This window comes from Calidris pugnax, unplaced genomic scaffold, assembly GCF_001431845.1.
Source record: "Calidris pugnax isolate Ruff unplaced genomic scaffold, ASM143184v1 scaffold95, whole genome shotgun sequence".
Classification (NCBI taxonomy): Eukaryota; Metazoa; Chordata; class Aves; order Charadriiformes; family Scolopacidae; genus Calidris; species Calidris pugnax.
This window is the reverse complement of record NW_015090885.1, coordinates 14316161-14334948: the sequence shown is the minus strand read 5'-3', so window position 1 is coordinate 14334948 and position 18788 is coordinate 14316161. Positions and strand designations below refer to the sequence as shown.

At 38.1% G+C, this 18788-nt stretch overlaps 1 protein-coding gene across 1 annotated transcript in view; it reads left to right on the top strand.

Annotated features, from left to right (window-relative positions):
* DCBLD2 (discoidin, CUB and LCCL domain containing 2) overlaps nucleotides 1-18788 on the top strand; it is a 44322-nt gene that overhangs the window by 8335 nt on the left and 17199 nt on the right. The window contains exons 3-6 of the mRNA XM_014947142.1: nucleotides 8305-8532; nucleotides 13387-13524; nucleotides 14761-14812; nucleotides 16063-16135. Coding sequence (XP_014802628.1) covers nucleotides 8305-8532; nucleotides 13387-13524; nucleotides 14761-14812; nucleotides 16063-16135 — 491 coding nt within the window. The remainder of the gene's footprint in view (nucleotides 1-8304; nucleotides 8533-13386; nucleotides 13525-14760; nucleotides 14813-16062; nucleotides 16136-18788) is intronic.

The following is an 18788-nucleotide window of genomic DNA, read 5'->3' as shown; positions in this document are numbered from 1 at the left end:
CAAATAAAGCATTTTCATTACTTTATCTCTTCATTTTTAAAAAGTTGTTTTCAAGGTCTCCAGTTCTATAACACAAGGCATCTTCTTGCTGTGAAAAAGTTACAAGTGATGGGCATGTTTAAAGTTCATGGGTTTATACTACTGGCTTCCTACATACTCTTCCTAGACTTCTGTGATAATTTTGGCCCTTAAAAACAGTGACTCAAGTGTGTAAATTTACTGTCATCTCCCTAGTTAATTTTATTATTTATTTATATTTATTATATTTATATTATTTATATTATATAAATATAAATTTATTATTCAGTAGTAAAAGTTTGTTTTATTGATTGTATAAAGGGCCAGAAGTGTGCAAATATTTTCATTTTAAGGCAACATCTACAAGGCAAAATTAAGCATGAATTACCTTTTAGAACAGGTTGTTCACAATGGGAAAAATCCCAAACAGTCCCCATTGTAATTTTGCAATTAGAGTTGAAAATGAGTGTTAGAAATTAAGAAGATGATGTATGTCATCTGTACAGGCAGAGGGAACTACTGGTGTAGAGATGTGGGGTGTTAAGTTTTCAGTGGTTGGAATTAAACCCACTTTAAAGAGGGTTAGAAACTGGTATTTAGAGTTACTGTGTTTGGTGCAGCTACAGAGTGCACATAATTCCAACTGGTTTTTGAGTTTTCCTTTTTGAAAGCATCTAGATGCCCCACAGTTCTTTGTTTGGGTACCCAAACCACCCGCTTCTTTCCTGGAATCCAACAGCTTCTGTTGATTCCACGGTAGCCAAACGTGATTTTTACCACTGGTTGCTGCTGTCTCACCCTCTTCCCTGCCCCTGCCTTGCGTCCTCTCCATTGTGCAGGCTCCAGTGCCTGTTGGACCCCTGTTGACCTGTACCCATACCCTTACTCAGAATAAGGCAGGTGAGGTGGTAACCTGGGTATAAAACTGCCCTACAGCTCAACAAAGGTATGATAAGGGCTTTGAGCAACCTGCTCTAGTGGGAGGTGTCCCTGCCCATGGCAGGGGGGTTGGAACTCGATGATCTTTGAGGTCCCTTCCAACCCAAACCATTCTATAATTCTATGATAAGCAGCGACATTGGGCAGGGTGGGAAGCTGCAGCTGGTTTTATAAAAGGCAAGATGGTTCTGCCACGGCTGGTACTTCGATCAACGTGTGCCGACCGTGGATCTGTGGGGTAGGCTGGGCAGTCTTATTTATGAACTGACAATGGAAGAGAGAAAAAGATGACTGTAGTGTTAATTTAGCATGCAAATCACTGGTATGATTGGAGAATTTTTTGCTTCTTTGTTGACACATGTAAGACTTGTGAAATTCCATTTGGTCCTGGTGTGGTGAGGAGCTTGAAAGCCTCACAAGAGCTGCGGAGCCTGTTCTGACCATGACTACTGCTTATTCTCATAGAGTTTTGTGTGACCATCTGTGTGTTTTCATTTCCTTCATCAGCTGTGTTTCTGCCGTGTAGCACTTAGAGCACCGAAGCGTAACAGTGTTTATTTTTATGAAAGTGTTGGTGCAGATTGCAAAGTAAATGATATATCTTGGGATGCGGGCAAGCTGCGTGTGCCAGACAAAAGAGGACGTACAAAAGGCTGGAGCTGTCAGTGTGATTCAGCGGGGGCAGCAAATCAGGAGGGCTTCTGCCTTGTGTATCGTTGAACACAGAGCCCTCTTACACAGCCCTCATGTAAATCACTTTTCGTAGGCTGCTTTTGCCTGCATGCTATTTAAGCAAGTCATAGCTGTCCCTGGGGACTTTTTCGCATCATTTCCCCGACATCAATAAGCAAAAGCTCTGCAACAGTCTGACATAACTGATCTTTCTTTTCTGTTCTTTTGATGTAGTCTGGTTAGTACACGATAGCAGAGGAAGCAAATGTCTTACCTGCTCTGACAATTTAATAATTTGAGATAATTTGTTTTGAAATGTTACCATATTTTGGATGTTAAATTTAGCAAGGCTAAATGTTACCCTCTTGTGTAAAATTCAGCGGCTGAAAGCTAAGACTATATTCCAGAGATGGTGATTGAAAAGCCATGTGTACAGATGAAAATAAAAACCTGCTAATTATCACTAGCCCAGCATGTGGCTAGCGTTGTAAATGAAAACAATAAAATTTTCTTTAATGGCATCTTAAATTTTGTACTTTTGCTATAAGAGCAAGAATCAGCCTCTGTCTGTCTCCCTCCCTCCCCACCCCGAGCTGCCAACATTTTGAGAGGCAAAATGCTGATTGTGCTTTCCCTTTTGTCCTTTTCCTATCTTTGTTAAACCTCAACCCTGTAATTCATCACCCTTCTCAGGGTGCCCCGCAGCAAGTAAATCCATCCAAGCCGAGACAGCCGTGATCCCACCTGCCCTCCTTTCCTTGCCCCGCCGCTGCCACTTGCCCAGAGAGTTGGCTGAAATCTGGCACTCTGCTGCAGGAATAGGTCGGGGCACGGGGTCGTCTCCTGCCAGCTCAGTTCCTGAAGCCAGTGCACCCCTCTTGTGTGACTGGTCTTCCCAGGGGAGGGGTGGTTTCTGCATTTTTGGTTGGGTTTCAAAGTTGTTTGAAATGCAAACACAGGCTGGCAGTGCTGGTGAAAGGAGCAGTTGCTGGCGTTCCCCTTCTCTCCCACTGTCCTATCCCTGTGTCCAGGAAGGCCCTGCTGCACGTGCACACTAAAATAAATTAGGGGGTTGCTCTAGGGTAAAACTAACAGCTATTTTTATCTCAAGTCCCTGGTACGGTTTAACATGTGGCTGTAGAAGTGTTTGCCTCAGTCCCAGGAAGGGTGCAAGAACAAGTGGCCAAAAGCGAGAGGCAGACAAGGCTTGCTTTTGTCTGTGGCTGCACTAAATTAAAGTGCCTTCAAGTGTTTATTGAGCTATGGCCTCACTTGTGGAAGCGTGGGGTATTTTATGTTGTCAGACATCTGTAATAGGATGAAATGCTCAAACCAGTGTGTTACTGAGGCACCTAAATGGTCTAAAGATGAAGGAGGGCTGTGTGCTCGTAGGCTTGTTAAGAGAATTAATTCTGACAGAGGAGCAGATTCCTTCCTGAAGAGGATGGTTCTGTGGGTTCTGGTGGGAACATCAATGAGTTTGGAGGACACAAATAAGGCATTTGAAAATACCTGAAAAAGCTATTTAGAATTTGATGTCTCTGTGGTCTTGATTCCTCAGTGTTTTTTGTTCATGGAACTGTTTGGTTGTGTAAACTTTCTGGCCTACACTGAGAAAAGCAAAAAGTAGATGCAGTGTGTTTTAGTGGGATGCTGATAAAGAGCAGGGAAATGCAAAGCACAGGAGCTAAACAGAAGAGGAGAAATGATAGTATTGCATTTAATCAGAAAGAGTTGTGTATTTGTAGTTAAAATGAATGTTTTAATACATCTTTTTGCTTGCATAACTAAAAGATTTGGTTCTACCTTCGCTTAGTTAAGAAAGATTTAATTACATCTGTATGTAGTTACAAACTCACAGAAAATCATAGCACATACATATATATAATATTTTCAGGAAGCCTACTGGTTAAATTGAGTCTGTTCAAAAGGCAGTGCCACGTGTAAAAATTGAGATCAGTGTTTTGATATGCATCAGTTATGCCTTATAGACTGTAATCTTAAACTGTCTGATGCCTTTATCGTTCTCTCTTCTACAAGGAATGGGAAATCATTCTCTAGTCTTAATTTTTAACATGTTTTGGTAGTGAGACCAAGACTAGCAGTCACTAACAGCAGCCAATCTCAGGGGAAAAAGGTTTTGATTAATTGACTTCAACACTATAAAGAATAATTAATCTTTTTTTGTGGGTATTAATAGAGTACTTAGCACCCACTCCTGCATGTGCAGTATCCTCTCATTTTATTAAATTTCGTGTTTTCTTCTTATCTAATGCATTTTGGTATGTTTGTATTGGTTCAAGTTCTGTATTTTGTTGATGTAAAGAACTTGTGCATGAGAAATCGTTTTAAATCATCTGCATGATTGCATCAGACATCACTGTGCCATAGCCCGGGGGTCATATGTAATCTGTCAGGATAATTCATCCAGACTGCATTCGAAGGCGCCTGCAGAAGAGATGAATAGTTCTCCTGATGACAGCAGTCTGCTTTCCTCTACTAGCTCCTTAGGAGGCCACACGTGCTTCTAACACACGTTTTGGTGAAGAGCCGAGCTTATTCATGTTTGCTGTGAACGTGGTCTTCAGGACACATGAAATTCAATGCACATCTGCAGATCTTCCAGCTAATGTCAGGTGTAACTTGTATGTGCAAGTCATCTGGTGCTTCTGTGAAGAGCTTGACCAATTCTGCGTGTGCAGTGGATCTGTGGTGTGACAGAGAGGACTGGAAGAAAGCAAGAGACTCCTTCAGCTGTGTACTGACAACAGAAGTTGTCAGCCCATTCAGGAAAAATTGATTTCTGGAATTGAATTGTGTCTCTTCTTTGTGTTCCACTCATGCACACAGATTAACTGAAGGAAAAGGTTTTGTGGCACTAAATTAAGGAATTCCAAATGAATGAAGTAGCCAAAGCTCCCATATATGTGGCTGTAGTGCAAAGAACTGTACTTTCTCTTGGGGAAAATGCTTGCAGATTGCTCCCCTGATACAGGATGTGTGTGTCTCTGGGGTTGATCAGTGGTCTTTATACAACTTTGGCAGAAGCACCACTTAGATAGAGAACTACACTTTTATAGTAAGAATAAAATAAAATGAGGTTTCATTATTCTGCAAGTTTCACTGGAAGTGTGATTTTTAGAAACTTCCAAACAGCTCTGGAATGATGCTGCTGCCCTTGGCAGACTGTATATTGCATGCTGGACATGCAGTGGTAATCTTTAAATTCTTCAGGCTTGAAACATCTGACACTTGTGCTATTGCTAACCTAAATGAAACATGCAACAAAATGAGATTGAAAATGCCCAGTCAGAATGAGCCTACTTTTGAAAATTGGCTTTGTGGTAAGTTGATGGTGGAGATGCAGTTCAGCACAACTTGTTTTCCTTTCTGTTCCTTTCTAGTATGATTTGACAGCAGGTTCTTTAAAATGGAGAGATTAGAGGAGTATTTTTCCTCGCATGTTTTCAAGAAAGCTCAAGATTTGAGATTTGCATTTCCATTAAATTGTGTGAGACAGATTAGTAAGTTTTCCTATCTAGCCACTGGGAACATGACTGATTGTTCCAAGCTATGGGGGAAAATTTGACATTTTTAGTGGCATGTCTTTGAAAGACAAGTCTCAGTGTCTTTTATTTTATTTGCATTTTATCACCTAGATGCCTAAGAGTGTTTTTGAAGTTCTTCTGCTATTCTTATCAGAAAGGTGTGCCCTGATCATCACACAAACGCAGTGCCAGTATTGTTTCCTGCTTGAGACAGCTGAACTACTGAAGAGGATAGTTTAAATGCATGTTAGGCATGATCTTTTCTACTTTTAACGAGAGAAATTAACAGTTTAAGTACAGTTTGGGTCAAAGAGAGACCCGAGCTCTCCTTTGTCTTTGACTTCCAGCAGTATAGACTTAAGATGCAAAAGTGTGGGAAGGGATCAAAGATATGTAACCACGTGCATTACTGATATCCCTGGTTGTAAGAAATAGCATTTCTGTAGTTACTACATTGCAATAACAGGCCCCTTGAAATGAGAATTACTGAACTACCAAGAACTCTAGGTCACGCAAGCATTTTCATTTTCCTTAAAATGTTCACACAACAACATATCTGCCCGTACAGGTGAAAGCTGCTATGATTTCATGTTCAACAGGCCACTGTATTAGTGTATCTGCATAATATTTTCAATCTGTAAATAAGTAAACAGTTGTTCACCCCTGTCACAAGATAGAACAAGCACAGAACTGGTGCTTGTTTTTATTCAGCATATAACCTAATACTGATTGCTGTTTATGTTGAAAATTAATTTTATATTTCTGTAATACAAAGAGTTTTGAAATACAAGCCACAGGTATCATCAAAAATAAAGACCTAGTATATATTTGTTGATTTTATTGTTGTTAATATAATAAATTCCACCTATTTTGTAATGTGTGAGTACTTACTTGCGAAAAGCCAGTTTACTCGCAAAGGAATCAGTATTTTTCTTGATTGTTAAGCATATTGGGACTAATAAGGAATCTGACATTTAAATGTTTACTAACTAATAAACCAAGGCTATGCAGGTTTTGAATGATAAACCTTTCACTTACTCTTAGGTTTATAACGTGCCTTTGGAAAGAAACCAGGATTTAAATTATACACAAAACATGCGGTTTAACTTACTTCTTTGTAACATTGGACAATTGTCTCACATATTAGAACAAGAGTAACTTAGGAAGGTAATTTATTGGCTGTCACCTAAATGGAAATAACATTTGTCATGGGATGGAACAAGGTATTTTAAGGCAAATTGCTAAAATTGGATGAAAAAAACCACGGCTAAACAACAGCTTTACAAATAGAAGTTTTCTTTTTTACGAAAGCAGATATTCCAAAAGAAAATGTATCATTTTGATTTAAGACTGTTAGCAAGAAAAAAGCTGCAGTTTGCATCTGTTTGTGATCCTGTATATACCAGCAGCACGTTAGCTTTTAGAACATGTAGCTGTGTTTCAGTGTGATCAGATTATAAAGAGAGTAAGTTTTGTTACTGGAAATGAGGTGCTTTTGCAAACAGATTAATCTGACCTAGTTAAGTACCACAGTTTATTTTTCCCATGCCACTTCAGTGCATTGGACTTACTTTTCCATTCAGTCTTGTATGAAATACACTTAAGAATTTTGAAATGTAGTTAAAATTCTTAAATGTGTACAATTTTTGTCCCTAAAGCTTAGTTTACCTTTTCACGTTTAGCAGAGGAACTATACATTTTAGTGTGTAATATGAAACACTTTCAGACCGTCACTTTTAGCTGTCAAAACAAACATCAGTCAATATAAATGTTTTTGGTAATTTTGAGTTTCTGGAGTGTGAAATCTTGACATAATGTTAAATCTGTTGTAATCATTTGGTAGGAAGTGTATACACAGGCGTGAATTTTGAAGGGTAAGATGGACCTACAGATAATAAATGTGTTTGGAGTGGTGTCGAAGACAATTTTTAGCAGCATATCTAATCTGATTCTAGTGTTTGCTATTTTTGCTTACATTACTTTGTTTGAGATCCTGAAAGGTCCTGTTTGCTTTTAGGATAATGTGTAGACATCTCTCTCAGAAGATCTATGGACCTTCTAGTGATAATGCTATTCCTGGCCTACTCGTTTCATGGGACTAAAGTCAATAAGTAGGGTTTTTAACCTCCAGTGCTAACAAAAGTATATCAGAGATGTTATGAGGCTTTCTTTGTGGAGATTATGTTATTTCTGGTGTTAATTTTGCTGGTTAGGTCCTTGTGCTCAGGAATACTTTGTTTCATCTTGATACAGTAATCTATAAGAGCCATTGAGGGTGGATGTTACTTAAGAACGTTCTTATTTCCAAAACAACACACAAACTTGTATGCTTGTTGTACCACATACTGGGTGAATTACATATCTAGCTGTTGAGTAAATAGATTTTTCAGTTTGCTGTTTATAATTTGATTTTGAAAATGCACTATATGTGCTATTTTTTCCCACTTGTTAGTAGTATTACTACTTTAGTATTGCTACTGCTGTTTAAAATTAATACTCAAATGTTAGGTAGAGGGCCCCATGTTGGAGTTACAATTTAATTTGTTGTAGACAAATTGAGCATGTTCTCTAAAGAGATGGAATTATAGCATTAAAATTTTGGTACAGTAGAAAACAATGCACTAGCAGTTTGGTGATGGTCAGACATGGTGGTTATTTTCAGTAGAGTATTTGCTGTCCATTGTCTTTTCACTTCTGTACTTTCTTACTGTGTTGTGAGTACAGTAACAACAGTAAAACTGATGTGCTTTTGCTTTAGCGGTGGGTTTCTCTCTCCTTTTCAGGACCTGTTTTCTTCTGTGCATAGGTGTTGAGGGAATGTGAAAGGACTGTCTGTCTCTGCAATTTTTTAAGTCATTATGAGGGAATTTCTATGTCACTGAGGATAGCAGCTCTCTGGTCACCTATGGTGAGAAGTTAAACATTAGGCAGCAGTACTTGAATGGTATTTTCTCACAAGCACTATTTCATCTGCATGTGACTTTGCTTGGAGTTTTCTTGCAACGTGATCAGGAAAGTTAAAAAAAATAACAGAATTCATACCACTGCTAAAAACTAGAAAGACTAAAACACTAGTGAAGCTTTGGAGATGAATGTGCGTATCTGATTTATTTTTGTTCTTTTGTAGGTGATGGATGTGGACACACCGTTCTGGGCCCTGAAAGTGGGACTCTTGCTTCGATAAACTACCCACAGACCTCTCCCAATAGCACAGTGTGTGAATGGGAAATTCGTGTAAAGCCTGGGCAGCGAGTTCAGCTCAAATTTGGTGATTTTGATATTGATGACTCAGATTCCTGTCATTCCAGTTACTTAAGAGTTCACAATGGAATTGGCCCCACCAGGACAGAGATAGGTAGGAGCTTTTATTACTGCTATTTGAAAGCTACTGTCTTATATAGAATTTAGAAGATACTGTTGGTACTTTTGTTACTTTTAAAATTTCTCCTTGTTTGCCTGCACTACTAAGTATATGCTATTAGTGAAATTCTTTCTTATAGCCCTAGAAAACTTATAATTTAGTTGGATATTGGGCAGGGTAAGACCTTGCCTGAATATATCACACTCTACTTTGTACACTGTGGGCTTTGAGTCTTACGAGAAGTGATGAAAAGAAGGAAGTGTTTATTACTTACAGGAATCTCATACAAGGAACAGAAAGGAATTCTAGTAATGCTGTAATCGCAGTTGTGTTTTTCCTGAGCTTCATATCAAGGAAACCCTGCAAAACTTTGAGGAGTGCTGCGTGTACCTCACTGCAGTAGAAAAACAGCCATCAGGGACCAGTTTTAGTAAATACACTTCTGATAGTATTGCTAGGAAGCACAGCTAAGGAAAGACTCTTCTGTATGCACTACCAGTCTTCAGTACAGGGAGGGAACACAGGTGCAACTGCAACTATAGAAATATAAAAGTGGTAAAGAAAACAGTAGTGTGATTGTCTCTTTCTCTGGTAATGTGCTCATTTCAAGTACACTTAGTGTCGTTGCTCAGCAGATGAACTCTGTTTGGAATGCCAGAGTATTCTTAATGTAATTATTCTTAATTAATTCCATTGTGTTTACTGTTATTAAAGCATATGTAAATGTCTGTCTTCTTGACACAATTCTTATATCGTAAAAATGTACGGAAAAAATTCTGAGTAATAATGATAGCAGAACATCCTGCATTTTGTTCATGCATACAACAACTAGATGCTAAATGCAACACAGATTCTATAATAATCTTTTATTCTTCAGGTTCTAAAGGAAACTCCACTGTAATGTTTTGGGTTCTATTTTCTCAGACATTCCCCGCTAGCTTGCAAACTTCTTGTAAACAGTGGAGAGGGAATTGCAAAACTATGACCATCTTCATTAAAAAAAGTAATAAAAAAATAAAATGAAAATGGTGTACATATGTCTTACCTGAAATGCCTTTCTTTTTATATGGAATAGCTCTGATTTGAGCTGTTCTTCATGGCGGTATTAAAGAATGTCAGGCTTCAAAAGTTGTGTAGTTCAAATACCCTCATCTTCGGATAAAGCCTATGGTTTAATTTGTATTCACTTTAAGAGGACAAATTGAATTTAATGACTGTAATGCAGTGTTTTGTTTTTTTTTTCAAATAGCAGTGTGACATTATCATCTATCTTAAGGTATATGTAGGTATTTAAGACCCTTGTGATTACTTTGCGTAAAACTCAAAATGAATTGTCATTCTTCCTTCACTAAAATTAGTTGTTATTGTGCAGATTAATTTTATTTTCTTTCCTAAAGCTATAATTCGGAGAGGGAGAGAAAGAGAGAGAGATTTTCTTCACCAAATTGTTTTTGTGCAGCTCAAATGCCAATCCCGCTAATTTGAGTCTTTTTATAAAGAGGCTAGTGGAATGTTAGCTTTGTTAACCCTCTTTTTCAACCTAGGTAAGTGTATGTGAAAATAAGTATGTGCCGGGAGTTGTTGAGCCAGACTTGGTCTAAAATAGGAAACACTGAAGTCCTTAAATGGCAAGGAACGTCCAGTTCTGATAAGTCTATTATTCACTTTTACAAGTGACTTAATGGGTTCGAGTAAATTTTCTACTTCATTTGTTTCTCTTGACTTTCAGCTGTTCCCAGCTGGTGTAGTAGCACAGTATGTTGAGCAAAAATGTGTGTGTTGTTCTGTTCTTAATAAATTAAATCACAGAACAGACAGTGATGTTAACAGTGGCAGATACAGATGATGCAGATTCATAAATGTTCATGTTTGAAGCAACAAACACTGGAGAGATTAAAGTGACCTGAATTTGTTTGGAAGAAATCTGGATTTATCCTAGGTTTTACCATTCAATACTGCTGGCATGGTCTAACATTAAAATACCTGCATTACATAAAATTTGAAATTCAACGATACTTTAAACCAAAATGACTTACAATTTGGCTGATTAGATTAAAAAATGAATTGTTAGCGGATTAGTTCATTGATAAAACACAGAAGGTTTCTAATGAAGCTTTTAAGGGTTAGTTCTTATTCCAAGACTTTTGAATATTGAGCAAAAAATCAAAGGAAGATTTAAATTCTTGGTGTTAAGTTTGTCTCTAGTCTAAGTAAGATCTAGAGGTGTTCTGTATTAGATTTCATCACAGTCCAGTCACTGTGCTTCTACAGTCAGAGGTAGTCATTTAATACGTATAGTGTAAGCCCAGCCCTATAGGAGTGGAGAATGTAAGCTACAGTAGGAATTCCCTCTGCTGTGGTAATGTTGCTGTACAAAAGCACGTATAGTCCTTCAATACATAAGTGCAGGCAAAATAGTAGTATTACATCTTCTGCATGTAGCATTGACAGAGGCATCGCAGCAGTCATGTTTTGTCCATTTCTAGTGCCCACTCTTTAAAAAGATTGCTAAAAATCTGACGAGGCCAGGGAAGAATTAGGAAAAGTGATTTATAGTCTCAAAAGTACGTCTTGCCGTGAATCATAAGGTGCATCAGTCTACAGTTTGTCAAAGGCCATGGTGCAAGCAGCCCTGGATAGTTTTTCCAAGCTAGATTTAAATGCCTCGCCCTGTGTATTTGCCCAAAGAAGAGGATAAATGATGTCTTGAGGACAGTCTGACCTATCCTGAGTGGAGTCTCATGCTGGTCAATCATGTAACAAGATCCAGTGGCTAAGACAGAACTTAAAAAGAAAAGTGGAAGCTGGAAAAATTATGCACTTCATCATAATGAATGCAATTAATCACTGAAGCATGACTTAGAGCAAAACATAGGGTCAGTGTGGAGCCTTGGTTAAAGAGAACTTACTTCATTGTAACATTTGCTGATAACCAGCCTAAATAGTGAATTGAGGTAAGGTTGTATTTGTATAATGTTATAAATTTCATCAATGTTGTAAAATCTATTTTCTTTTTTTATTAGAAAATAACCTTGCTTTATTCAAAAATATCTCAATAAGGAACATTTAGAAAGCTCTGAATAATGATGGGAATTTTGTATTTCTAATTTTTTTATTATTTTACTAATATTTGAGAGTGCAGTTAACTTTTTAAAGGAATTTGACATACACTTTTTATTTGTTTGTGTTATATTTGTTTTGTATTCTATTTGTTAAGAACTGCAGGGCAATGTTATGTCACTTCCTTTAGTTGATATGGGAGTCTGGCTTCTTTTTTTTTTTCTATTTTACAATATGATAACATACTATTCTGCCACTTTACTCTGCTCTGGTGAGACCTCACCTGGAGTATTGTGTGCAGGTCTGGAGCCCTCAATACAAGAAGGACATGGACCTGATGGAGAGGGTCCAGAGGAGGGCCACAAGGATGATCAAGGGGATGGAGCACCTCTGCTACAAGGACAGGCTGAAGGAACTGGGGTTGTTCAGCCTGGAGAAGAGGAGGCTCCGGGGAGACCTAATAGCAGCCTTCCAGTACCTGAAGGGAGCCTACAGGAAGGCTGGGGAGAACCTGTTTAGAAAGGCCTGTAGTGACAGGACGAGGGGAAATGGCTTCAAGCTGGAGGGGAACAGATTTAGATTGGAGATTAGAAGGGGGTTCTTTACTGTGAGGGTAGTGGAGCACTGGAACAGGTTGCCCAGGGAGGTGGTTGAGGCCCCTTCCCTGGAGATATTCAAGGAGAGGCTCGACGAGGCCCTGGGCAACCTGGTCTAGTTGGGGGTGTCCCTGCTGACTGCGGGGAGGTCGGACTAGATGACCTTTGGAGGTCCCTTCCGGCCTGGGAAATTCTATGATTCTATGATTCTATCAAGAATCCAATTAAATGAATGGTAAAATGAAACACATGCAATGCCATTTGCTGCTGATGGTTATCCAATTTGATTATCCGCTGCAGAATCTTAAATAGGGTTATAGATGGTTTACAACACTGAATGATCAAGGGAGCCTATATAAGAGAAGATTATTTTTTTCTTTTTTCCTTAGCAGGTTAATAAACTGATCAGTATTTTATTAAAGTTTCTAGTTAGTAGGACTGGGGAATTCCATATTGACTTGGGTCTGTTTAACAGCCATTCCTCTAGGTAATGCCATTTGGTAGTAATTCTAGGACTTCATAGGGCAAATATTGTCAGTGTCTGCAGTCTCCAGCACCTCAGTTTAAAACGTGTTACTTTTGGTCATTTCGGATGGCAAGAGGAGTACCCAGATCCAGAACCTCTGGTCAGTTACATAGATGCAGCAAACCAGACAGTGAACCAGCTGGTAGCTTCTATGAATGGTACTGCCATATGCTTCTAAGTGCAGTGAATCATGCCTCCTGTTGTCCAAAATTTAGAAAAGTAGTTGACAGAAACCATGAAATAGTCAACACGGAAGAAGTACCCCAACAGATGAGGGAAGAGAAGGGTTTTTTTTCTCTCATTTGCTTCTGTAGGTGATTCTCATTGCCCTAACTTGATCCTTTTCCTTGACAGATTTCTCGTGGTCTTTGGAGAACTGAGTGTGAGGGTTATGCGTGGCCAGAGGTGAATGGGATATGGTCACATTTATTTACAAGTGTTAAGGGTATGAGATACTCTCACCTGTTGACAGGGGCAGAATAAATGTGGTACCCATACTCTGCCATTTGCTTTAAATGGACACTGGCTACATTATTTAGTGTCATGCACGTGTATTGGTTTTGAGTGTACGCCAGGAGTAATGTGAGAGTACACTGCAAATGAAAAAAGATGCTTATTACGTACGTTGGGTTTGGTCTATGTCTGTTCTCCCTCTTTTCTCCATAGGAAAATACTGTGGGTTTGGCTTTCAAATGGATGGTTTAATTACTTCAAAAAGTAATGAAGTCACAGTACAGTTCATGAGTGGAACACACACTTCTGGACGTGGATTTCTTGCAGCTTATTCAACCACTGACAAATCAGGTATTTATAATTTTTTGGAAATTTTTCTGTACTGGTCAAATTAGAGCTCCCTAGTGAAAACACAGAACTAATGTATTTATTCCCATATTCTCATAAACTGACTTCTAAAAATGAAGACTTTTAATACAGTCTTCCTGATACTTCTGCATAGGAAATTGGATTGTTCAGTGACTACTTAGTTTGCTGTAGTTTTAAAGAAATTATATGAAAGCTTAACCTTGATAGCAAGGCAATAATCAATTGCAGTTATCTCTTATTCTCAGTTATCTGTTATGAATGAAAGAGTTACTTTGGACAAAGGATGAAATGCATTTTCTCAGGTAGTAATCATGGTGGCGGATAACAAAAAAAATCTTGGTGAACTGTATATATTTTATGCAGACCAACCTTGTGGAAAATTTTATTTCAGTAACAGTTTCCTATACTGCCTCAACTCTTCAATTATATAATCTGCTGACTACTTTTTAGAGTTTTTGCCATTTCTTGTTTGCTCCATGTTTTTGGCTATTCTAGCCTCTAAAGGAGGCTGCTATATTTGTTTTGCATCTCCATCCGCTCATTGTAACAGTGAGTGACAAACATGGGTCCACAAGGAAATGAAGGATTGCCAGCAACTGCTTCACAAGGCAAAAGGCTTGAGAAAACCCTTTCTAGAAGTAATTCTAAAATAAAGTTTTCATTTTTAATTTGCATTTTGTAGGTTTCCTGACGGATTTCTGTCTGTATTTTGCACTGTATGTACTGATACACAGCAGACTGAACATAAAATTTGAGATATCCGTCATGGATGCCAGTAACATGCCGCTCTAAAGTTTGCTCACTGTGCTGCCTGGTTTCAGTACTGTAGGACTGTTTAATGCTGAAAACACAGGCTTGTTTAGCTAACTTATTAATTTAATGTTGTGAAAAGCACATATGTTTGTGTCTCTGAATTATATCAGGTTCTCTGAAGTATAGCTGTAAATTAAACTTAAGTTGCACAAAAAATGAATGTTTGTAGTGTGTCCCTTCTTTTCTATGTCACATTCTCAGTGGATTTCCCAGTTACTCAGACAAATTATCAGGGTTCTACTGTAATACAAAATCCGTTGCAAGAAAATTTAGTGGGAATGTGTTTTTTCATTCTGAGACTTTTGGTTAAGCCACAGAGGCTCAAATACATATTTTTGTGCACTTTAAAAAACTTTCTCAAACTTGTCTTTATCATCCTCTTGACCTAGTACTTTTTCTTTCCAGACCTAATTACCTGTTTAGACAATGCAAGTCACTTTTCCGAACCAGAATTCAAGTAAGACTGATTTTATCTGTTTCCCCCCAATCTCTTTAATGAAGTCATTTTAGTATTTCTGCTTCACTTTGTTACTTATACCTGATGCAGCTTGAAAATTGGCTGTCCAGAGAACACAGGAAACAAACTAACTAGGATTAGAGATGAATAATTTTGACATTTTGCAGTCCTCCTCCTTCTCTCTCTTTCTCTCCCATTTTTGTTATTTTCATGCAGTATACAGTAGAACCTCGTTAATTTGCACTAACACATAGGAGCTAATATCTCATTCCCATGGAAAGAATATTACCTTTATAATCATATTGCAGCAGGTATATTCCTTAAATACTGAAATTCATATTACAGTTATCTAAGGAGCACTAATACTATGAAATATATTAAAAATTATGAACCAATTTCACAGTTTGGTATGAATTACGGAGACATAAAATTCTGGACCTTCTGATGGGGGAAACATAAATCATTTCCCTGTTTTCTCCTTCTCCGTTTCCATCTGAAGCTGCAGACTATTGTGAAGTACATAAACTTACCTTTTAGAGTGCTTCAGCCTTGGCATTGTAAAGTGTTTCAAAGTGCAACCTCTGCATTTTCATGGTACCTGCAAAGTTGCTTCAACTGTTGTTGAACTGCAGTGAAAATGTTAATAATTTACTATTCCTGGAGATTTAATAGTTCTTATATGTGCACTGTGAAATGGCACTAGAACATGAACATGGGCATGCATCAAAGGTGAAGATGTCTTCCCTATTGCTTTTCATGAGCTCATGGCATTAACTAAATTTGGCTGGTTTTTTTATGATCAAAGTATTGCAAGGAGGTATTATTATAAAATAACATTACCTTTCAGATGTATTATTTAAGTATGCAAACAGATAGATGTGCAAATCTCAAATTCATAAAATAAAATTCATTAATATTGGTATTTATATGAATTTCAATTTACAGAAACCATGCAGTATTTATATTACAAAATGCTGGCTCTAATTATTTATTATATGGAGACTGGAACTGTATTTTCAGCTGAGACTTTTAAAAAACTTTTTCAGATGTCTGTTCTCCTCTTATGTATTTCTCTTCCTGAGTATTTTTTTGTCTGATTTGATATGTCTTCAATTATGATATATCCTTAAATAAGGTGATATATGAATAATAACAGTGTATTGTAAATCAAAAACCTAGTGACTATTTTATAACATTGGAAGAGTTGTAGTTACATGCATATCTTGACTTGATATTTTGTTCTCTTCCAGTAAGTATTGTCCAGCTGGCTGTGTGATTCCTTTTGCTGATATTTCAGGCACTATTCCCCATGGATACAGAGATGTAAGTAAAAATACCACAGTCTTGCTTGAATTTTGGTAAAACACACACTGAATAATTAAAAATCATTTACAGTTGTACACATTAATTCTGCTGCCTGGGTTCTGGAATCTGTACCTCCTAAAGCGAATACCATGCAAAATTTTTTTGCACAGCTTCTAAATGACTGGTGCTTCAGATGTTGCCATCTCCAAGAAGTGAAGAAATGTAGTAGAGACTCAAAACATCTTTGTAAGGTCTGCTGAGAAGGGTAGATCAATCAAAATACTGTTATATACTTCCTGTTTTGTTTTTGTTGGCTTTCTCAAGTTTGGAAATACAGATTTATAAAGAGAGAACCAATTCTTTTAATGGTGTTTTTGACACTGTAATACTCTTATAATAATATTCTTAGTTGCAGTAGTTTTCTTAATTTTTTATTACAACATGAGAGACTAAATACTATTTGTGCTCAGCAGCTAGAAAAACATTTGCTAAACAGTTAATACTGCAACATTAATAATCCTATAAACTGGAAATTAATATTTACTTAGAACACTACCAAAACCTATAAAGAGTTTTTCAGATGTAAGCTTTTGAAACTGAATTAGCATAGCTGCTATAGGACCGGAGAGTGTTTGCTTTCTTTGTTTTTAAATTATTATAATTTTGCTAGCAATCTAATAAAAACCTACATTAAATCTCTTTATTTATCTTAAAATGCTCTTTTTAATAAGCCATTAGATCTAGCACAGAAGAAAGATAAATTTAAAACATTAGTAAGTAAAGATTTTAATACTCAGTATGAACCTGAAGTGTGCCTCTCTGATTTTTCTTAAATACCTGTAAATCCTAGGCTACCTACTTAAATAATTACCCATATGTAAAAATGTCACCACAGCATAACTGTGTTATATCTTCCGGTCCACAGAGAGTCCTCACTAAACACCTGTGAGGTAATTTTTGTAGCTAGTAACAAAATGAAGTTGATTGTCTGCCTAATGTATTTACAACATTTGTAGGAGTTCTGCTTGTGCGCAGTTTTTTGCTAAAATCTAGAAAAACTGTCTTCTATGGAGAAAAAAGGAAACTTTAGAAATTAATGCTCTGTGACTTTGTATACTTTATTGCTCTGAAGGCAGAGAATTTCCCAGAAGTCAAGTTAGGTGGAACAAAATCAAATTGTCCAGGACTTTAGGTGGAGATTTCTCATGCATCTCTTTCAAATGATCAGCAGCTGCTTGCTGCTTTAAGGTGTAACTTGTGTTTCCTTTGCCTGTCACCCTAATGTCCTCAGTCCTCAAGGACTTGGAGCACTCATTGCTCACATCTGGTGAGCAGGGAGGAGAGTGCTGCACCTATTGCAGAATCCCATCTTTTGAGGGAAAATAGGAAAGGAAAAGGGGAAGCTGTGTGCATGAGCAAGACATAATTACAGTTATTTAGAAAGTTGTTGGGATATTTGGGGGGTGGGTAATAGGGTTAGAGTTCTTATGTGTGAAAATACTGAGGAGAACTATGTTCAGAAAAGTCTTGGTGAGCAGGTATTTTTGCCAGTGAGCTTGAGATACAGGGGCATCCTGGCCTGCTGCACCATGCGAGTATTTCTAAAGAAGCCACAATGGAGAAAGTTGTTCTGTTTCTAAAATAATGTGAGAGAGAAAATAATCCATTGAGTTTTCCTTCTCTGGAAGGGACCTGTTGATTCCTTCTTAAAGAATTGTGGTGAGGCTCTGTAGCACCCAGTGGACTGATAGGGAGAGCAGTGTGGCCAATGTGCAACACGTAGCAAAGCACTTTGGGGGAGCAACTGTTAACAGTAAATAAAAATCTGCAGTCATCATCTGTTGTTTATTGATTTGCAAGCCTGCACCTGGATACCACACTAGTAATAGCAACCTAAATATGGTTTCTGGACGTTGTACTGGGGAGATACCCAGATGGTCCTTCACAAACAGCTTGGACCCCATTGATCTTCTCAAATTCGGGTTGATCCCACTCTCATTGAATGTGAGCACAGGGCTGCAGAATTGCAGTGTGTCTGTGCACACCCCAGTGCTGTACACTGCAGGAAAGGCTGGGAATAGCTGTGTAAATGCCTGTTGCACGGTGAGGAGCCAGAAATCCTCCAGGAACCTTGGTGCACGCAGTGGATGGGTGCAAAGCCACGGCTGCTAAGCCTTTTTTGGAACTGGCCTGTCTGTTCGCTCCTGAGTGCTAGGATGTTTCTTGGTCAAGCCCTTTTGGCTTGAAAGGGTTTCCTTCCCAGCTGGAGAAGAACTCCTGGGCTAGTTTTGTGCCAGGAGACAGCGGCATCTTGCTCTGCTCACTCTGTGCTGTGCTTGAAGGACTTGGTGTAGTGAGTCAGCCCTGCTGTCTGTGGCACAGCTGGCCTGCAAGCCAGGGAACTGGAAGTGTCACTGGCACTGCAGATCTGGGCAAGTAGTTGTCCAGGCAGAGAAGTAAGGAACAGGATGCCCTGCAAAAACTTTTTGCATAACTAATCTCCATTGACCTGTACAATCTAGGTAGTCGGCTTCTCCAGAACAAATTCACATATTACTGTGCATTTATATGGATCAGATTGCTGGATGATTAAACCATGTTAAAATAAAAAATATAACCCATCAGCTAACTAAGTTACAAAATCTGCAGTGCATCACTCCTAAATTGTGAG